Raw genomic sequence first — 22,655 nt, forward strand, 5'->3', positions numbered from 1 at the left:
TAAACTAAGACTGAGGGAAATGTGTGATATGGACTGGGGTATATGTTGAGACCTGAGACAGTTAACGCAGTCTCTCCGTCCAAACAAATGAATTGACGGCTCACTCCGTCCGTCCCAGGTCAAACCTTCTGTGATTTTACTCTGAGTGACTGTGGTTCCTCAAAAATATGCTTTCATTGGAATGTGAAGAAAGAAAGAAAGTGTTCTTGAGTTTCTAAAGAGTCCGCACACACTGCTGTCCATGTTGAAGCTCTTATCATCGAAAAATAATTCATGTTTTGTACCAGTTTGTACGTTCTTCCTCACTCACAGTGAACGAGAAAACGACAGCAGCAGGAGTGCATCAAATATCCAGAGATACTCGAGCAGGAGAAGAGGGGGAGAGTGACTTCAAGGCGTTTCTTTTAAATTCTCACTTTGCAAAAGAAAAAGCAGAAGTGCAAAACGTCACCAAAATAAAATCAAAGAAATAAAAACTGAAAGATGAAATCCGCTCGGCCTGCGTTGATCTTTTGAACGCCTCTTTGGTTTCCTTAAACTCAGGGATTCCTAAACGTTGGAATACTTCCAGACACGTTTTTTTTTTTTTTTTTGAAGATGAGCTAACGGAGGATGTCTGAACTCTGGGTCCTTCCAGGTTGGATCCACGAGATAGGAACTGAGATCTTCAGCATCTGGATGGCGTTCACAGGCGGTCAGAGCATCTGCGGGGATGTGGGCGGCTTTGCGTGATCCAGGGAGCTCAGGGTGACTGGAGGCGCTTCTGGCAGAGGCGAGGGTCACGCCGGGCTGCAAAGACTTTATCCAAGCTTCGCTTTTCTGGCAGAAGGTGTAGACGAAGACGGACGCCCTCCTCCTCCTGTTTGAGGTGTAATGTGAGCAGACAGCATGCTCATGTTCCCAGCATGATTTGCTTTTTAATGTCTCTAGGTTCCTGTTTATAAAAACATTCAGATTTAAAGTCGTAGTTTGGCTTCATCAAAGCCCCAGTGACATGCGACGCTGAGTAACAGATCACAGATCGGACCAACCAAACCAATCATCTTTTCATTAAACCATGAAGTGTTTCCACCTGTTGGGGATGAACCCCGCTGGATCTCGTGGTTTGTGTGAGTGATCCTGTGCAAAGACGGAGGGATCCGAGGCTTGTTGCTGCAGCTCCTGCTCGGTCACAGAGCACACAAGAGGGATGAGGCCTGTTTGTTTTCTGAGGAAACACACGCAGACGAGGTTCAAAGTTTACACACACACTTAAAACGGACGTGTGTGTTATGACAGTTTTAAGGCAGCGTATATATCCATATGTCTGTGAGCTTTGTTCAGACCAGAGGCAAAGGAATTTTAGTGTTGATCACACCAGTTTGACCCAAGCAGCAACCTCCGGTGTTGAAAAATGAAGCCGATGTTGAAGTGTAAAACCCTGCAGTTCCTCCAGTGTCCACTAGAGGCTGGCTGCAGGAACACAGGAAGTCACATACACACCCATTCTAAAAAGTCTGTTTTTACAGCAGAGATTAACATGTTTACAGCCTGGTTAAAAAAAACAAATAGGTCTGATTAGCTCATGTCTCGATGGACACACACTGTACGGGGGGTGAATGTTTTGATGACTCATCAGTTTTGATTTGATGAAGGATAAGAGTTATTCACAATAAGGCGTGTAGCTGACCTGATTGACAGGTGGGCGCGGTGTAACGGTTTGTCAGGAGGTTTAAAACCTGCCTCAGCTCCAGCTCTCAGTCTGTCGTTAGGTTGACTGAAAGTTAGACTGAGACAGGATTTCCAGCATGGAGACCGCCATCGATGGGACTCCAGCGCCCCCTGCAGGAACAGACGGGTGACATAACTCAGCTAACTTTGTATTTACAGTCTGTAGTTTGAATGTGTGCTGCTTAAACACAACCTAGGCTTTGACCCGGAAGTCATATCGGCAAATCTTTAGTCTTTACGTTTCCAACAACAACAACGACATCACATGCTGTTATAAAGCAATTTATACTGGACTGACACAAAAGGTCAAAAAGGGTCAAAAATCCAGAGGAACAAACTCCTCTTGTAACAAGAGAAAAAAAAAATGTAAAAAAAAGTTTCCAGGGTCTTTCTTATTGGGTGAAACTGTGGGATAAATGGATGTGATCTTTAATCAGTCACTACACATGAACTACTTTAAAAGCAAACTGCATTAGTCAGTGAAGACAGCAGTACTTTCTTGAGGTGGTTTAAATATTTCTCCATTTTCTGAGAATATTTTCTCCAACTCTCTGAATGCAGCACATTTAAATTTCAAAGTAAAGGTCTTAGCCTGGAGCGTGCACCGCCTCCGTGTCCTGAATGCTTTAATAGGACGGCGAGTTTGTCTGGAGGACAGCAGCTTCAGGAAGGACGCTGGATCCCATCTATCTCTCGTGTATCTAACTCGGGATATCCGCACTGAAGCGCTCCGTTTGCAGCTAAGTGGGATTTAGAGGAGAAAATACAAACCATGTGTATCTAGTGCAACACATTTTATTCAATGCATTCTTCTTCTCTTTGTTTTCATTAAAGTCAGAGTACCTGAGATAACCTGTGATGGTTCAAGTCTCATGTTAAAGGAGCAGTATGTAACTCTGACACCTAGTGTTTAGAATGGGTACTGCAGTCCAGATTCTAAACATTGTAGAGAGCTGTCTCCCCCTCCCCCCTCCTCTCTAGAGTCCATGCTCACACAGGTCACCATGTGGTGGACACTGAAGCTTCAGTGTTTATCCAGCTCTGCATCGGTCTGTAAACCTTTCTGTGTTCTAACCTCTCTTCATTTTTCAAAAGCATCTCCAATATTGATCCTAGTTTGAGCACGTTTCTGCTCGTGGAGCTTATTAGAAACATGCAGAGGCTTTTTAGGTCGGGTACAATCACTTCTATCTGAACCACTTCTCTTGCCCGCTTCCATCACTGCAACACCTGTTGGTTTGACCTGATAACTGCTCTCATATCTGGCAAACCAAGGGGCATCCAAAACGGCTGTGTAGGGGGAAACTTTTGACACTCTTCAATGCTCCGTCCTAAATGTAACACGTACAATGAGAGCACTCCAGAACTACCTCTGCCCCCCGTCTCCTGCAGGTGCATTTAAGGGAATTGGAAGGTCGCAGGAGGATAATTTCCGGGTCGAAGGAGGAGACAGGAAGAGAGGCGGCATAAGGTAACCTAAGGTCCTCCATTAAGGCAGATAGGGAAGGATTTGAGGTCACAAAGTAAGAAAGGAAGGGAGGAGGCGGAACTTAACATAATGAAAAACATCTTACACCGTACGCACGCTGCCAGGAGGAAGATACTGGTGTCGCCTTTTCCCCGGGGAGGAGTCACCTTTAGCACGGGTCACTCTGCCTTTAGAGGTTGTTTCAGGGCCGGTACAGTACTCATGTTAATCATGCCCACTGCCATATACTGTACGGGGCAATATACACAACAACAACTACAACAAGGAGGGTTAAATCCTCATGCATCATTACTGGAATAAATGTATACAACACCTTTTTTAAAGTTTGATAAGGTTAAATCATGTCTTCATGAGGACTGAGCAGAACTACAGCGAGCTGAAATAAAAAGCAGAGATGTGAAGAAAGGAAAAGACGTGTTAGAGTCTCATCCTCACACAACGACGCATGCTCTCAGGAAGTCCTGAACACAGCAAAATCAGGTGGCTTTTCAAATGTTTTGTCCTACATGTTCTGGGATGTAGCATTGTGGATAACTGCAGAGAGAGAGAGAGGGACAGGGGGCCGCCACACCCCTCCTCTAGGCCCCTAAGATCGTCACACATGGGCCTCCTGGCTCAAAGGAGATTGTGCTTTTGCAGTTCAAGCCCCTGAACTGTGGAACAGCCTCCCTCATCCCATCAGGTCTGCATCCTCTGTTGACTCCTTTAAGTCCCGTCTAAAGGCATATTTTTACATGTTACATGTTTTTTTGAATAGACCGTTTCTCTCAGGTTCCTTTTGTAGCTTTCTCTGTTTTTGTGGATGTTGGGAACTCCTGTATAATGTTTCTTTAATGTATTGTACAGCACTTTGGTCAGTTGCTGCTGTTTTTAAAAGTGCTTTATAAATAAATGTGACCTGACTTGACACTGAAGGCTCTGACCCCGAAAGACCGTAGGCTGGTGGAGGGGAATAGAGAGCAGACCAGCGTCCGAGGATCAGAGGGTGGAGGGGCAGAGGAGGTCAGAGGGGTATTGGTGGGAAAGAGATTGTTCAGTGAGGAGGATTTTGTATGTGATGGAAAAGTTTAATTTATTGAAGGGTAACGGGTAGTGTTTTGAACCCAGAAGCAGCACACGTATAACAGCAGGACATGAACAAGAAGGCAGCGAGATCAGCAACAGGTAAGGTCCATAACAACAGAACTAACCAAGAGGGCAAAGAGAGAAGACGGGTCAGAGGCTGGGAGAGTGTAAACTGGTTTAGTCGATTCAAGGAGAGGCTGGAAAGTCTTGAACGATCTGGCAGTGACAGGGTGACCAGGAGGGGCTTTTATACGGGCTTGATTGCAGATGAGCGGCAGCTGTGGTACAGGTGAGTTGCGTTGGTTGATTAGGGGGGCGTGGCTGGCAGGCAAAGTGACTGACACCTCGTCCACATGTAGGTGTTGCATTTAGGTCTCTCGTACGCAAACAGCGTTTCAAGTCTCTGTAAACTCTCCTTTAGCAAAACTCCTTCCAGGGTGAAGATGTTCAGAAACTCTGTTTAAGGTGTTTCTGTGTAGACGGGGAAAACAGAGTTTAGTTCTTGTAACGTCACGCTGTGCGCCGGTTTCTCCTCCGTGTGACGTCATCGTGTGACGCTGTCTCTTTAGTCTACATGAGATTAGAGCGATGGCAGACGTAGCTAAACTAGCGCTGGTGCTAACGTTGCTAACTGGATTTTTTACATGCTCACACATGCACACACAGTTACTCTCCCACTATGTTGACGAGCAGAGACGCCTCAATGGACGACTTTGTGAATGAAATGGTCATTGCAGAGGAACGGCGAGAACATTGTGACGGCATGACGGCAGTAACTGTGTTTTCATGTGGGCGAAGATGTTTTTGAGGACTGAGCGTGTGTGGATGGGATTCTTTTTCTATGAGGTGAATCATGGAGGAGGAAAACCTCAGTTTAAAAAAATACCCGCCTACGTGTGGACTCAAGTCTCTCAGCTCACACCTTTATTAGAAGCCTCTCTGCACGTCTTACCCCCAGACTAATAAAAAAACAATCAATACAATCAAGACGCAGCCGTCCGACTGTCACGGGATTCAACCTTTCTGCGAGCACAGAGAGATCGCTCTTCCCCTCTGAGGTCTTTGAAAAGGTATCACAACATAATATGACAAATAAAGAAACGATTAGAACACTCACCTCACTCACCTGCAGCCACTGAAAGATTTTGTTCACTGCCGTTCTTTTGCAGCTGGAAATCACGCCAATGTGCCCAAAAGACAAAGACGGCAACAACGAGTTGAATGTGTAGATATTAGGACAAGTGTCCCGCCATCTGTTGAGGCACTTATTCATGAAACACTCGTCCCACGGGCCGTGTTAGAAGGTAACAGTCTACCTGGGTGGATTCATGCGGTTTGGTCCGTGTTGGTCTTAAAATGACCTCGAGGTCCTGATCTTTTTCAGCGACAGCCATGCATCATCATGCCTGCTCGTGTATTTCAGCATCAGTGTGTGTACCTGGTTGCTAAGTACAACATGTGAAACATAAAGTCAGCTCTCAGGGTTTAAACCCGCAGTGTGTGCCAGCTGCTGACAAACACGTTTCAGTCTCACCTGGAGCAGGTAACAGCAGGACAGACCTCTCTCACACACACACACACGCACATAGCAGCAGCGTGCTAACATGGCTGCAGACAGGTGTCAGCCATCTTTAATGTTTATGACAGAGCTCTTTCTCTGTATGCTGATGATGTCACGCTGTTATTAATGAATCATGTGGGGAAGCGGGAGCTAAGGTTTCTCCTCATAAAACAAACAAATCAGCCCGAGCAGCTCGCGTTGCACACAACAGGAGCTCAGGGGCCTCCGTACTGACAGACTGCTAACTGAACATGAACTTTAGACTCGAACATCGGCTCTGTGTCGAGACACCGTGTTTGCTTTGGACCTGTACGGCTGTAAAATAACATTCTCTCACACTATTTAAGCCATTTGTTAATTTTTAGTTTCCTACAGGCAGCTTTATTTTCTTTAACCGCGACCGCCATCATTTCCTAATCTCAGCTGAGTGTTTATTACTAATCACCATGACAACACATACTTTAAATTTATAACAACTGTTCTGTGTGAACTTCAAGAGCAAACGAGATTATAGAAGATATTCTACCTCAATAAAACTCGACCTGGAAATAATTAAACGTACATTTCTATGTTCATCATACCAGTTAGAGGCAGAATGTGCGACATGTTCCACATAAATATATCATAAATCCAGTTTATCCTGTGTAAATGTATCTCTGAGTCATGACTGTCTACAATGAGAGAGAAGCTCGAGTCCAGCTGGCTGTGTTGTTGTCAGAGTCGTGTTTACATGGATGGGATGGCCGGCTCCTCCCCTTGTGTATAAAAGCTGTTTTAGTCAAGGACTAGAGAGAAGAAGAACATACTCACTGATTATTTGGATGTTAGTAAGAGTTTTTAGATCACGCTCATTCTGTGTCAGTTTACATGCAATGTGAAGCTACGAGCTAACTAAAGAGCGCTAACATTAGCATGCTAACACAACAATGCAGGACACAAGTGATTGCAGCTCGAGCAAAGGATAAATTTGTCCGCCGCTTAAGCTTGACTCTTTTGATGCTTTAATGAGAATGTTTGGCTTTACATCAATGCTACATGTAGTTTGACTCATACACAGTATGAACTAAAGAGCAGAGAAGAACAGAAAATAATAAGAAGCCGTTTCATTAGGTGTACGGAGATCACAGCAGTTGCATGCTTATGGTCTATGCCTGTCGAAGAACTGAAAGATCTTCCTCGAGGTGTGCTCCCAGGCATGTCAGTCATCTCATGAAGAGAGATGTTCTGACTGTTCCGAACTTCCTAAACTGCTTCTGTCTTTATGTAGTGTAGAAATATGAATCTGGTGAATTTGCACTTATGATGCTAACCCTTTGATTTAAAGTTACTGTTGCAGTCCTGAGTTATTCTTGACCTTAAAGAGGCAGAAAGAAAGCAAAGTAAAACCATGCAAAAGACATGAAGGCGACCTGAAATCATGAAGACATTAAAGAACAGAAAAAAAAAATTAAGGGCCTGCATCTTCTAATTTGGTTCCTGTGGTATCAAAAAAGGTATCATTATCTTTTCATTTTCACTGGCATCATATCGAAGCTGAAATTCTGGTATTGTGATGACCCTTACAGTTACAAGGAATTAAAAACACTTTGTTCTCTTTCTGTGGTAATTAAATATACACACATGCACACACAGTCTCACAGCTGGGTTCATGCAAATGTATCATTACTCTCAGAACAGACATGAAGTCTAAAAAAGATTCAGGTTAGATTCTCATCCCCACAATTTCTTCCTGCCGTCTTCCAAGACGTTTTCTCCAAATCACAACAAATTAATTGAGCACAAATAATTAGTCTTTTAAGGTTCCTTAAAACGGGATAATGATTAAAATAATCTTTGTATTGTGTTGAAGATAAATCTCTGACATGTTTGAGTGAATGCAAACTGTCAGGTTTGTGAACACTTAGTTACAAAGAGGAGAAGGAGTCTGACAAGAAGTGTCAAAGTGTCAGCTCTGGTTTCAAAGCAGAGAGAGAGCGTTCATGTCTACCTGCCCTCTGGCTCACATTCATCTGGCTCACATTCGCTCTATTAGGACACAGAGTCTCTCCCAGGTGAGGACAGGTATGGCAGTAATGTGACTGAGGGCAGCAGGTTACTGAGTCGAGCGTATTCCCCGGATCAAACTGACCCAGGGTCGGCATGTGGCAGCGCTGCCTCTGACAGCACAGGTATCCTCGGGGTGAAGAGGAGCGTCGTCTCTGATGGACAGGTTGCTCACACCTGTGTAGTCAGATTTACCTGGATGATAAGACGCGAGAGAAGCAACGTGTTTTCAGAAGATGTCTCACAGCTCGGTGCAGTGGGCCCGGAGCGGAGCCCTGAGGGACACCGGCAACAAACACTCACTATTTATCTCACTTTTACTCGACAGAGCCAAGAATGTGGCGTGTGTGAAGACACGCATTCCTGAGAACGAGATCAAATCTGCAGACGTGTTACGAGACGGCGCTGCCTCAACTGTAAACTCAATCTCACCGGTTCTTTACTGTAACTCACACTCGCACTAAACGTTTGTTCAATTAATATTCAGTATTTTCTTCATCATCGACAAACTGAGGTTTTCACAGCAATAATGCATGCAACGCTTGGCAGCATAACATAAGAGTGAGTGCTGTCAGATGGGGTCCCCTTAAGGAGGTTCCTTACTGTCATTGCAAACACATTTTGAGATAAACTACCGTGGTTGAAAGTTGTTCAGCACTTGGGGGTCCCCTACTGACATGGGATCCCAAGCAGTTACCTGCCTTGCCTGTTGACAAGAAGCGCCTTCGCTGAAAGTTAATCAGGCAACCAGATACTGAAACTGATCCAGCTGACAGGTCATCAAACTGGGACTGATCCTCGCTAACAGGTCATCAGACTGGGACCTGGCATGCCGTTTAAGCTCCTTGTTGGCATGTTTGCATATTAATATATTGCTGTTAGTGTTTTGTGAAGCCCTTCCTGTATCTGATCAAACCTAACGAGCTGTGATCCTGCTCTGTCACCTTGGCCTCTGAATCACCTGTGGATTGTTTGTCGGTAACGTGGAGGCCAAGCGTTGTCGGGCGGCAGGTTTCATCGTGCAGAAAGCCGTTGACATCTGTCTCGCTCTGTAACTTCCAGCTGACTGAACTCAAACCATGAGCGCTCTTTGTGTTCGCATCACTTTTTTTTATGATCAATTGTTTGGCAGAGCGGCGTCTGTTTGTCTTTGAGCCAGCAGCTCGACGGGGCGGAACGAAGTGATCCACTCACAGCTCACACAAAGACGACGAAGGATCTGATGCATGCTGGGTAAATATTGTAGCAGTGTGTCGGTGATGAAACAAAGTCGAGAGGTGTGTGTATTCTGACCTGCACACACATACAGTATATCTCCAGAAGAGAAGTCAGCCTGCAGGGGACACTGGATTAAAAACCAGAGGTGTCAGTGCTTCTACCTGAACGCGTCTGACTTCTGTGTGTCTTACAGGTCAGAAAGTAAAGAAGCTGCGGATAATCAGACTCAGCTTAAGGGCCAAACGGTGGCTCACTTTACATTTCACTTTGGGTAAAAACAGAGTGTTAGGTCATGCTCTACTGAGGGACATGGAAGCTCACTTTTATAGAAGTAAACTTTTATAGTTTTTGTTTGCATGGGTATGTGATCATCTGCTGAATGTTTGCAGCACTTTGAGTCCAAGACACATTTTCCCAAAGGGTAAAATGTATTTGTGCTTTGAAATTAAATATATGTCAAACATGTTCGATATTTATGATTCCAGGTCGGGGAGGCTCTGACTCGATAATAATTGAAGTAACACCATACACTGGAGGGTTTTTAGGACAAAAAATAGGATACGACAAGCCTCGAATCGAGCCATGCCCCCGATCGTTCTGGGGGACAAATCAGGGCCCAAATAAACCTAAACTAAAATCGTCTAGTGCAGTGGTTCTCAACTGGTCAAACCTCAGGACAAAGCACCAACTCCTTCATGAAAAATCACGACTCAAATTTCTGATATTTTTCAATCAATCAGATTTATTCAGTGAAGAATTGTGAAGTTTGGACCTCAGACGGTAAAAAACTAAACTGAACAAAACCTTCCTGTACCACTGAAAACAGCTCTGAGACCCACTTTTAGGTCCCGACCCACCAGTTGAGAACCACTGGTCTAGTGTGTGGCCATCTTAACTCGCCTGTTTCTGTCCCGGGGCGTAAATCTTACAAACATGTTGCATCTTCAGGGTGTTTTTGATGGATAAAATCACCTCAATAGAATTCAAAGGACTGCATTTTTTATTTGAAATACCAACACCTTTCATAAGTTAGCAAATTGAAAATGCACTCTTTGTTATTGACAAAATAAATAGCAGAGCGTTGCTTATTTACACATTCAAACGACACAAATAATATATAGATAAACAGAAACGATCAGTGATGCTCGTCGTTTGAACGTTATGATGGGATCATTTTCTGCTCTTTAAATAGAAACGTTTGAGTCATAGAGCTGAGGAATAAATAACTTGTTGTCCATCCACACATGCAGAAGTGGATGTTTCTGAAGAACAGTAATTATCTATGGAACATTATTTACATTCAGGAACAGGTGACCATCACAATCGTCCCATAAAAACAAACGGAATAATAATGGAGCCGAATGTTTCTAAAACTCTTTCATTTGGTCGAAATCTCAGGTTTTAATTTGGCGTCCTTCTTTTCACGACCCAAGCAAAAAGTCCCATTCTGAAGTCTGTACAAATATGGGGCTCCAACAAACCCAACCGATCTGAAAAAGCAGAATTTATTGTCTCAGTTTCAAGTGTTCTCTTTTCCTTTGGCTTCTGAAGGTCAGTCAGGTCCATTTGGAGGATTCAGTCCTTCCCTGCTTTGACCCTGATTCTTGTCTCGCAGGAGAATCCAGACGCTTGCTTGTCCTGCGTCTGCACAGTTTATGGCTTGGTAGGAAGTGTGGAAGGGGGGGGGTTTGTTGGTACCAAAGGTGGTCTCAGGAGGCGAAGTACGAGGTCTGCATGGAGTACAGGCGGTCGATGGGGTTTCCCTGCAGCGAGTTTATATCAGGCGTGGTCATGAAGCAGTCGCTGAGACTCGTCAGAGATGTGTCGCTGTCGATGTCGTGGAAGATGGAGTCAGTACCTGTGAGGCAGAGAAGACAGGAAGTCCACTTTACTGAAACATCTCGGCTTAAAGCTCCTTAAAGCTGCATTCGCTTAACTCACAGCTAGAGGGCAGAAAACATGTAAACAAACTGACAGCTGCTCAGATCGCCATGCTGGATTGATAATCTACAAAATGCTACCTTCTCTAAATGCTAGCAGAGGCGCTGCTTGTTAACAGGCAAGGCAGGCTACTACTCGGGGCCCCAGGCCAGTACGGGGCCCAGCCGAGGGCTGACAAACTTCAGACCCCGGCAGTGGCTCAAAATGTGCAAATTTTGCAATAACAGTAGAAACCTCCCAAAGGCCAGGCACACACTAAAAGATTTTTGCTGTTGTCGCCATGGTAATGTTTTTTTGTGCTTCACTCTGCTTGCTTCCTGACTGGCTAATGTTCTCTTCCATGTGACAATTCACAGAGCCCGTGCTCGGCCGTCCTCTGTGTTCTACCCACACAACAGGAGGACGTCTGATCGTAAATATTGAACACATTTAATATTTACGATTTCAAATCGGGGGGCTGCCTCGATCGTCTTCCGAGCAGATCGTGGAAGTTAAAATCACTCCTCACACACCTCGCACCAAAGGAGAATCTGGCAAGATAATCTTTGGATCCATCAGATAGTCGGGCCTTTGCTGACTTTGGTCTTAAGGTGGGGAATCGGTGTAGCGTGTACCCCGCTTTAGAGGGCCCTATCTGACAGCACTCACTCTCATTGCACTGCAAAGCGTTGCGTTCATTATTCCTGTGAAAACCAAAGTTTGTCAGAGTCACAGGAGAAGGGAGATGTTGTTGTCCTGTGCTTTGAGTCACAGCTGCCTCCTCAAACACCATCTGCACCTCACAGTTTATTACATGACAGAAAGACTGAATGCGCTCTGTTAACAGGAACACTGTGGGCTCTGCTCAGATAGATATTAAACATATTGTGGTTCAGTGTGTGTGTGTGTGTGTGTGTGTGTGTGAGACAGCCCTCGCTCACTTTAATTTCACGGCGGTGTGTAACTGCTCTCCCGGGTGTCGCTCTCCTTTATTGGTCTGACTGTGTTTAAACGCTGACAACTTGATGACTCATCCATTTTTAATGAGCCGTCGCACCTTATTGGTTCATCGTCTGCACCGCCAGTAAAACGGGAGTGAGGTTAACCTGGATGTGTGCCGGCACAGTGAGTCAGAGAACAAAGGAGGGAGAGTCGTCAGAGATAATTATTTAGAGATACAAATGTAGAATCTGTCAAAGGGGGGTACTCGGAGTTCAGCGTGTTTTTCATAACTAGAAACAGCTAACGATGTACCGGCTCCCATCGGCAAAAACCTGACAATTATTTATTTGTCCTAAGTATCAGATATCTGAATAAAAGTGAAGCTAACACTCTTTTGTAGATCAAATATTTTAAACTTCAGCAACATATCCGCTTGACTCAGTGTCACCCAGTCAATTGTGACACTCAGCGTTTAGATTTCCTGACTTCCTTGAGTGCATCAGAAATAAATGCTCCGACAAAGCTCGACGTTTAACTTTTTACTAATCTGCATCATGATGACGTTTCTGCAAACTTCAGACCCGTTAATGTGAATAACTCACAAGTGAATCAGTTTGTTTTTTAGGGTTATACTTCTGAAGTGAAGCTGCGCTCTAATTTCTTAAACTCAACAGATGAACGGGCGTTACTCAGGGATGCTATGGACCAAGAAATGTGCAGCGTTTACGTTTCATTCGTGTCCAGGAGATAATAGTTTCACAAACATCAGATTCATCCTCTCAGAACGAGGCTGCTGTCGAACAAATTTAGATCTTAATCTTGATTCCTCTCAGAATATTTCCTCTCCTTCATCTACGGTTCATCATCCAAAACGCTCAAGAAGCTACACAATTTATCCAGAACTCTGCTGCTCGCCTGCTCACACACCCCCTGCACCCGTGACCTCATCACCCCCGTCCTTCATAACAGCAAAACAAAATCTCAAATTTTGAATGAAAAGGAGCAGAAAGAAGACTAATCTTATAATATCTGCGCCTCTTTCACAAAGCATTAATGAAAACAAAACAAAACACTTAATTCAAAAACATCAAACTCCTCATCATCAAAGCTGGCTCTCCCCCTCACCTGTCTGAGCTCCTCCACCGGCACACTCCCCCCGGGGGGGACAGGGCCTTCTCCATTGCTGCTCCCAACCTCTGGAACTCACTCCCTAAAGACCCCCCCCCCACCCCTCACTCACTTCCTTCCTTCAAGAAATCCTTAAAATCTCACCTCTTCAACATCACCTATAACCACTAACATTCTCAACTCTCCTCCTCTTGCATTATCTCGTCTTTGTTTTGTTTTGTTGTTCTTCTCTGTTAAGCGTCTTTGAGTACTTTGAAAAGCACAATAAAAGTCTAATGCCATCAGTTACTCTCGTGGTTAAGGTTTGTACTCGCATTAAGTTTGGGACTCAAAAGAGACGAGTAAACAAAGATTCACAGGAAGACAAAGACTTTCACACTTGTTTTTACTTCTGTGCAGTTTCATCCTTAAGTGTCTGCCTGGAAATAAATCCTATAAATGTGCTGCATCATCCTCTAACAAAGTTAAAGGGCTTCAGTCTCTCCAGCATGAACAGGGTCAAAGGTCAAAGGTCTCTCACTGGAGAACATTTCAGATTAAAAAGAGAATCATCTGAAGAGCGTCCACTGATCATTGGAGTCTGAAACTCACCGTATGGGTTCATGTGGTCTCCGGGCATCTGTGGGGGGGTGAGGCCCTGCTGGAAGGGGTCTGTGTTGTATCCGTTGTGCTCCATGGTGACCAGGTGCTGCTGCTGGTTTGGAGGGAGGGGTCCTGAGTAGGAGCTGAGCAGCCCCTCCATACAGCCTGATAACACGTCTGAAACACACAGAGGAACAACATGTTGAAGCTGTTTGTCATGGCGTTAAGACTCCTGACAAAAAGATGCATGTGTGAACGCAAACAGACCGATGTTCCACTCAGACTTTAACCAGAGTTTCTCAAACATGACCCTGCATTCATCCGGTGTCAGAAACATCAGAAAAACAAGTGTCGGAAAATAGAAGGTGCACGTGAATCGCTGCTCAAGTTGGAACAACAAATTGCAAATTTGGGAAAAAAATGAGGCACCAGACTTGACGTCATATTCGTCATCACATGAGGGGCTAAAGATGTTTAGTTGATGTTAAGATACTTTAGACTAATTTACATATTTCACATCAACTTTTAGCTCAAATATAACTCTCATCAGAGTCATTCAGCACATTTTCTTCGTAGCATCCACGCTGTTTGTTGTTGTTACAAAATTCAGACTTTCTGAAACTGAAGGCATGTGAACACACTGAAGTCAGAAGTACGACTCTCAACTCGTGAACTGGGACCATCAGAGGAGCACCTGAATGCAGCATTATTCCCGCATTATGTCAGAGTGAGCTGATGTGAGAACGCAGCAGGATGTAATCAGGAGAATTCACCTGGAGCGAGTGGGAGGGGGTGGTGACGTTTATTCCCTGTGATCGCTGCACGACCATAGACTGTCTGCACGCCACCTCTACGACCTCATGGGCGGTCGTCCTGACATTTTAAGGAGTGCATGCTGAACGCGGAAACGGCTTCTGACTCTACCTGGGACCATCTTTTGGTATCAACCTGTTAGCTGGCAGTACAACTGAACTTTGAACAAGTCATTTTTCAGATCGCTATTGAAGCAGATTTCAATCCCAGGTAGCCCCACCCTGACTCCTCCCCCTTTTTCTGGTCTCTTTGACTCTTAGTGGGTCCACAATTTTCTGAATGAACATCATGCTGTGCTGAAGAATACTTGGAACTAGACATTAAGACCATCAACTAATTTGGAAAATGTTGACTGAGGGGATAAATCATTGGAGGAACATTTGATCACTGACTTCTCTTTGAAGCTTTTTACCTCAAAAAAAAAAACGACCGCCACCGGCCTGTTTGAACTCGTCGCAGGTTTCTAACTTTGCACACTGATGTATGCATGTTAGACTACTTTCTGGTGTTGCTGCCTGTATGAATCTAAACTGAATATGGCATTACGTAAAAAGCTTTGAAAAAAATCAGGATCGTCTTCCTGTGCAGCACTGAGCTCCAAACATCTCTATAGATGCAAACACAGCCTGTACATCCATTCGACGCCGTACCACCAACCGTTCCCTTTAAACACACGCCGTCTAATCAGCTTATTGTAAATTCACTGTGTAAACTGAGCGTCTGTTTGATCTTTAAGATGTCTCTCCAGTCATGCAGGAGGCTTCATCTCATCCTAACATCGTCCTCAAACATCCCCCGTTTGCTGGTTTGCTCAGCTCATTTGGTTAACAGCAGCAGCTTCACTGTGATAAAGCTGCTGCTCTGCCAATATTGACACACAGGACGTCCCTGAACAGAGAGACGCAGCGCCTGCCAACACGCAGAGACACTTATCTAAACTGTCTGCTCATATCCGCCGTCAGACCGCACAGACGATAAGCCTGGAGGCTGCACAGAGAATCCTCGTTTTACAGCCTCAGCCACGGAAACACTCTGATTAACCAGCAGGAAGACGGATATTGACCAGCAGAGGAGGCGCTGCCGGACTCGATCTGAAGGAGACGCGACGCAGGCGAGTGTTTGTGGAGCGACTTTCTGTTTACTGTTCCAGAATAATGTGAAGATCTGACAAATTATTATTTAAAGCACCTCGCTCTCTGAACGCACAGTCAGTATAATTATAACAGACTGAAGTTAAACCACACACACACACACACACACACACACACACACACACACACACACACACACACACACACACACACACACACACACACACACACACACACACACACACACACACACACACACACACACACACACACACACACACACACACACACACACACACCCACACCCACACCATGAGACACACACACACACACACACTGAGACACACACACACACAAACAATGAGACACACACACACACACTGAGACACACACACACACCATGAGACACACACACAGAGACACACACACAAACAATGAGACACGCACACACACACACACGATAAACCCTCACCTGGTCCGAGCCTCTGGTTGCTGTGTTGCTCCTGCTGTTGCTGCTGTCTGCGCGCTAACTTCTTCATCTGTAGGTAAATAAACACAAGAACAAGATTAGCATGTCGCTAACACTAAACAAACGATACACAGATGTCAACCTCCTCTGAATAAATCCTCTTAAAGAGATAAAAATAATTAACTAAACTTTGAGGTGTGTGTGAAAAAGGTCAAAAGGTCGAGTTAATCCTCGGTCACTGAAGTTTTTGTCAAACAAACTGGAGGAAACTCTGTGTGTGTGTGTGTTGAAGACATAAAACACAGAACGAACAATCGATTAAAAGGTCACATATGATACTAAATCCACTTCACCATGTTCCTCTAACACTAATATGTGTCTCTAGTTTGTCTACAAACCCCCTAATGATGAGAAAAGTCCATCCTCTCTGTCTTTTGCCTGCTCCACTTTTCAGAAAATGTGTTCTCAAACAGGCCGTTTGGAGATTTTCCCTTCATGACATCACAAAGGGCAGTAACCCCTCCCCCAGGTGGGTGACACTCCCACAGCTAGGTGTTTGTTCTGCCCTCTGAGTCTGCCTTCTCACCGTAAACAATAGGACGAAAAGCCCGAGACACCCAAGCCCTTCCAGAGAGGGGGCGTGGTCAGACACAGCTCATTTACATATTTAAAGGTACAGACACAGAAACAGCCTGTTCTGAGCAGGGCTGAAATAGAGGGGTTTAAAGGCATGATCAAATACAGAATCAGAGTGGATTTAGAACAATAAACTTCACACACATGTTTTGAGGAGCTCTGAGACTTATTTACACTGAAGAAGAGGAGGAGGATATGTGACCTTTAAAAGAGAAAATCGATGCACCGACCCTGTGCAGAAGAATCAGCGCATATTGTGTCACTCTGTACACTTTATGACTGACTCTGATCGACTGAGATCTGACAGCAGTTAGCGGCTTGTTGGATATTAAGACTTTGTTCACATTATTCTCACAAATGCCACCAAGCCGACCAAACATCAGATTATCAGTTCTTGATCCTCTGAAGATTAACTGATGAAGAACTGGTTTTGAATAACTAAACCCTTTGGCAAAAAAAAGAACGCTTCAAAACAACAAGACCCCTCGATCACATGTGATCTGGATCTGCGTAACAACAATAAATCTGCCTGTCATGTAATCCCCTGGAACACATCACGTGGGACTTTACGAGAAGTCTTGGGTTAGGGTGAAAAGAAAATGGAGACTTGACACAGTGAATCATATGACTTCTAAGTGTTTCATCACTGCTAAAAAAAAAACTTAAAACACAGAAAAAGCTGATTGAAGGCAACGTGTGAAGTGTTTGGGTTTAAAGTGTGAATGTTGGATTCCACCACCACAGCTCCCTGCGGAGGGTTTCCAGGGCAGTTTAGGGCTGACCCCGACATGGACTGAGCAAACTGTGAGCCTAAATCCTCAGGAAGACGTTCTGGGGTGGACTGTTAAACAGAATCCAAATCGATTACGCGAGACCAACAGGTGAATCTGGACTCAGGGTCTGGAAGGTAGGACCCTGTAGTCTGTGATTTAAGAGCACTATAAAGCCTGATTTACACTTCTGCATTCACAACATTTCCAGCAGAAGGAAGAGCGCTACAAATCAGACTAAATAAGTGCTGCTCAATATTTATCAGCTCCGACTCCACATAGCCAATCGATTCAGTCGCCATGGTTTCCTGAGCACAAACAAGTAGAGAAAAAAATGGATTGCAACAAGCTCTAAAAAGCTGTTTTAACATCGTCATCATCATCATTCCTGATCATGTGTCCCAGATAATATCGAAGCTCGCTCTTGATTGATGTGACTCCTTTTTTGCAGATTATTTTTCTTTGCTGAGAAAAAGCTCGTCTGTTCCTTCTGATGGACGGCTTGAGAGAAACAGGAAGCTAAAATTGGCGCCTTATCAGTGTTTTATTTAAATGCAGATTACTTCTACAGATTTACACCTTCACCAGAATGCATGATGGGAAATCTTCTTTTCCTACTTTTTTGGTAGAAAGTCGACAGGTGTCTGACTCATCCTTGGATTTGTAGTCCTGTGTTTATCGATGCCAGTGTGGATTCTCTTTTTGGATGAGAACAGTTGAATTTAGTCCTTAAGACTGTAAGACAGCTGAAATCTCCTCTAAAGACAGAAAATCAGCGACTGGCAGCCACTTAAAGCATCGATTCCCCCGAGGACGGAGCATGATGCAGATAATTTCTCAACAAAATCTCTCTAAATGCTTTTCCCTCTGACTGTCCAGCCACCGCGTCCAGCTGAGAGGAGAGAGGAGATGATGTATTTATACTGACCAATCACAGGCCTCGATGGAAAAGCGATTCAGCGCCAAGACTGCAGAGGCACAGGTGCACCGCGACGCACTGAACGAGCAAATCAAATCCAAATGTTGCTCTGGTTAGAAAAGTTACGACTGTAGGAGGCTTGCAGGAAAATGTCGGGGTAAAGCCGTGGGGACAGACTCCTCCCCCGCTCGTGTTTCAATAAGAAGAGAATGGTCTGTGGTCGTCTGGACTCTAGCACGCCATCCCCTCCAGCACAATCATTAAAACACAGAATGAGGAAATTTGTTGGGAGGAACTGACCTTTGCCCTCTGGTTCTGGAACCAGACCTGGACCACTCGAACACTGAGTCCGGTCTCTGCAGCCAGAGTCTCTCTCACCTGCAGGTCAGAGCACGGGGTACGTTAAGCATAACGTTTGAAACACAGTGCTGCTCCTCCCTACACGCTGAGCACGCCGCCTCCTCATCTACAGCGGTCTATGGTAACGCGTTACAAAGTCATCCGTCAGAGTACTCAGATTACTTTTTTTGTCATGACGAGTTACATAACGTGTTAGTTCATCAAGTAATCGTTACTTTTTCCATAAAAGTTACCTGGTGCAAAAAAAAAAATGCTGCATCTGTTGGCGCCTCAAAAGAAAAGAAAAGAAACCGCTGATCTGCAGTTTCCGTTTCTCTTCCTCTGAGGTCGCTGCACATAAGCAGAAGGTCAGCCTTCAGATGTGTCAGCGTGCGTGCACAGCGAGCTAATTCAGCCAATAAGACGGCGGAGAGGGCGGCGTTAACTTTGTGGAAATGTTCACATTATAATTTAAGATTACACTTAGACTCTTTCTCTGTTGTTGCTAGGCAGAAAATACTTTACTTCCAGCTCTGTGATTGGTGGTCTGGCTTTAAAACAACACAGGGTCTAGTAAACGTAATCCAGTGAGAGAACGAGAGTCTCATCGACCAATCACATGGCGAGTATGGATTTACCTTCCTGCAGGGTTTGGAGGAGACCTCGAAGGAGGCCTTGAAGGCTCTCCTCTGCTGGGTGGTCAGGATGGTGCGGGGGCGTTTGGGCCGGCGGGGGTCTTTACTGTCATCACTGCCTTTAGCTGCAGGTCCTTTATCCGACTTCACGTCCACATCCTCGTCCTCGCTCTTATCTGTCAACACAGACATCTGATTGGTTTAGATCTCCCCGTGCATTCAAAGAAGGTAACTTTCATCTGGGACTGAGCGTTCATCTAGAGAGTTTTGAGTTATGCAGACGTTGGATATGTTTACCCGAGTCGGAGCAGTCCACGCTGGCCGTGCTGAGCAGGTCCTTCTCCCTCTCATAGTCGCTCTTGCACAGCAGCTGGCCGTCCTTCAGGACAAACTGGTCCCCTTTGAGCAGCTGGCGCTCGCACACGCAGCAGCAGAAGCAGCTCAGGTGATAAACGCTCTCCAGAGCTCGAATCACCAACTCGGTGGGGGCGATCTTCTCCAGACAGCCGCTGCACTTTGTGGCAAACAACCTGAGGACACAGAGGAAAAAAAGATGGTGATTCAAAAGGGGAAACTTTCTTCAGCAAAACTCTAGAAATCCTCGATAGAAAGACACAAGAAATCTTGATAATTCTCCTGGTTGTTGCAAACTTTCTCTACTTTTACTGATGCGAGGCCATTACACTGAATGTGACAAGTCGTTGTATCCAGCGTAACGTCAACATATCCAGTGTGAAGCCCTCAGCTGGCTGTTTCAGCGGTCGCCATCTTGGATTTTAAGAGCCTGACTTGACCATATCTACCCACGAATGGATGGTGAGAGCCGGTGTTTGTGTCGGCAGAATTTCACCAACATGACCCACTTTTGTATTTTATAGCCTTTTCCCATTAACTCCACCTTATTTTCCCTTCAGAGATCTTGGTTGAAAATCACCAGAGAGGATCGTCCTGAGAGAACAGATTGAAGCGTCCTCGTTAGAAATGTTCACAAAAAAAAAAAAAAATCAACAAATAGAGCTGGAGACGTTTCAAGTCGCTGAAGGAACACTGAATTGGCAGGAACGCTTTCGTCCTCGGAGACAGAAAGAAAAAGAAAACCATGCAGCAACATCTTCACACAGCAGACGGCACGCTGCGATGACATCATGGCAGAACCAGAAACGATCCAGATGTGTTTGAGGAAAATGAGCGTAAACGTTGTTTAGTGCTCGATTTTAACCCTCTGTTTGATGTCCGAACAGGCAAACAGGACTGTCAGTCATATTTTCAAACTGGATTCATCAGCGAACCAACCAACATGTTCTTTGTCAAATAAAAGAGGCCTGATTTATTCCCCATTATTTATCCTTCAAAGATGCCATCAAATAAACCACAAGTCCATTAATTTAAGCGTAGATTTAAACCACGATCCGGAGGGACTCAACCCGAAGCATTTCAGAATTTGGGGCCAAATGTAGAAACATCATGAACCACTGGACGGTCTGTGACGTCATCCCTGATTGAACTTCATACCTATGCTAGTTAAGAGCAAGGAGAGCTATGTGCTCGGCCAATCACATTTCAGCTCATTCCCAACACCCAGCAGAGTGAGGCAGACTGACTGAGGGATGGAGGACCGGTGGAGGGGCAGAGGAGGAGGAGGAGGAAGGAGGTGACTGTAAGGCAGGTACAGAAAGGGCTCAATGTTTGGACAGCTGCACTGCTCCTCCTCCTCCCTCTCCTCCCTTTCCTCCTCCTCCTCCTCCTCCATTTCCTCCTCCCTCTCCTCCTCCTCCCTCTCATCCCTTTCCTCCTCCCCCTCCTCATCCCTTTCCTCCTCCCTCTCCTCCTCCTCCTCCTCCTCATCCCTTTCCTCCTCCCTCTCCTCCTCCTCCCTCTCATCCCTTTCCTCCTCCTCCTCCCTCTCATCCCTTTCCTTCTCCCTCTCCTCCTCCTCATCCCTTTCCTTCTCCCTCTCCCTCTCCTCCTCCCTCTCTCTCCTCCTCCTCCGTTCAGCAGCCCTTTCTCTCTGCTGAAACTTTTGGAGGAATCAGAGAGTTTGATTTGCAGTTTTGCATTGCACACTTCCTGCTGCTTTATGACAAAATAGATTTGATTATGTACGGTGGCTGACAAGGGCAACCGAACTGCACGGGCTGGAATTATTTGCACGAGGAAACTCTGAAATGCAGCAACATAAAAACAAATGCAGAAGCCCAAAACAAACACTAAGATTTAACGTCACTGCAGATTTAAAAAACAAAAAAGATGCTGCAAAAAGCTGCAACAGCAGCGTTAAGAACAAACGCGCTGCAGAAACATAAACAATGCAAAGTCCAAAACACACAAACACAGAGAACGAGTGCAAAAGAAAAACGCTGCAAATCCAACCATCTGAACAGAAGTGCTCCAGGCCTGTAGGGGGCGCTCTGCATTTGGTTTCCTTTCCTTGGTTTCTGAATTTTCTGCACATTTTTAAATGCAAATAATTCCAGCGGCTGCAGGTCGGTTTCTCTCGTCTGTCACCGTTACTATGCGCTCATTGGCAGGTGACATGCAGCCATTTGTAGTTAAATGCGTTTTGCAGTTGCACAGTCAGCAGGTATTTAATGCATGTTAGGATTTATTCATCTGTACAGGTTTTAGTTCTCTCAGTAGCTGACACCGGTCCTTAAAAACATATAATCTGTGTTATAAACGTTATAAACATCAACTCAGCTCTCCTCACGTCTCGTTCTCGTAAACAGTCTGTGGTTTGTTCAGTCTTCTTCTTCTCTTTGGTCACACTGCGTGCTGGTCAGCTGTGTCTTTTTTTTTTTTTAAATGATGCAAAATGTTTGAATGCCTGAAAACTCACCGACACATGGCCGACACATGGCCGACACAGAGGGATCATAATGCCAAAAGAATACAGCGTAACGTCAAGATGTTGTGAATTATTGTTACTTCAAATATAATCTCAGGATTCATCCATCTGCTCTTTTCTTTAAGGACACACAGGACCCATTAATATGAAAGCAGCACTAGAATGACGGAGGACGAGCGCAGCCATGAGAAAACAACAGAAACATGACGGATGAGTTCAGAGAGCTGACAGAGTTTTTAAAGCGAGGCCTCAGGACTTCAGTCAGACTCTGTTAAAGAAGAAACACAAACATGAACACAGAGGAGGACGCAGATGACTTCAAACGCAAATGACCACATCCACTCAGGAGTTTTCTGCAGCAACAGGGGAGTAAAGAGAAGGGGAAACTCAGGTTCACAGCCGACAATGAATTTACAGTTCATCTTTATTAAAATGATATAAACTGAAGGGTTAACATGCTCTCTCTGTCCCTCTGCCCCA

The 22,655-nt window shown here is 45.0% G+C and overlaps 2 protein-coding genes across 2 annotated transcripts in view; both read right to left on the minus strand.

Moving 5' to 3' along the window:
- ajm1 (apical junction component 1 homolog) overlaps window positions 1-22,655 on the minus strand; it is a 142,316-nt gene that overhangs the window by 31,588 nt on the left and 88,073 nt on the right. The gene's annotated exons all lie outside the window — the stretch shown is intronic.
- LOC132992422 (LIM homeobox transcription factor 1-beta.1-like) overlaps window positions 10,069-22,655 on the minus strand; it is a 28,476-nt gene continuing 15,889 nt past the window's right edge. The window contains exons 3-8 of the mRNA XM_061061681.1: window positions 19,628-19,860; window positions 19,334-19,506; window positions 18,657-18,734; window positions 16,035-16,101; window positions 13,668-13,835; window positions 10,069-10,944 (exon numbers count right to left, since the gene is read on the minus strand). Coding sequence (XP_060917664.1) covers window positions 10,796-10,944; window positions 13,668-13,835; window positions 16,035-16,101; window positions 18,657-18,734; window positions 19,334-19,506; window positions 19,628-19,860 — 868 coding nt within the window. The 3' untranslated portion in view covers window positions 10,069-10,795. The remainder of the gene's footprint in view (window positions 10,945-13,667; window positions 13,836-16,034; window positions 16,102-18,656; window positions 18,735-19,333; window positions 19,507-19,627; window positions 19,861-22,655) is intronic.

Source organism: Labrus mixtus, chromosome 17 (assembly GCF_963584025.1).
Source record: "Labrus mixtus chromosome 17, fLabMix1.1, whole genome shotgun sequence".
NCBI classification, from domain to species: Eukaryota; Metazoa; Chordata; class Actinopteri; order Labriformes; family Labridae; genus Labrus; species Labrus mixtus.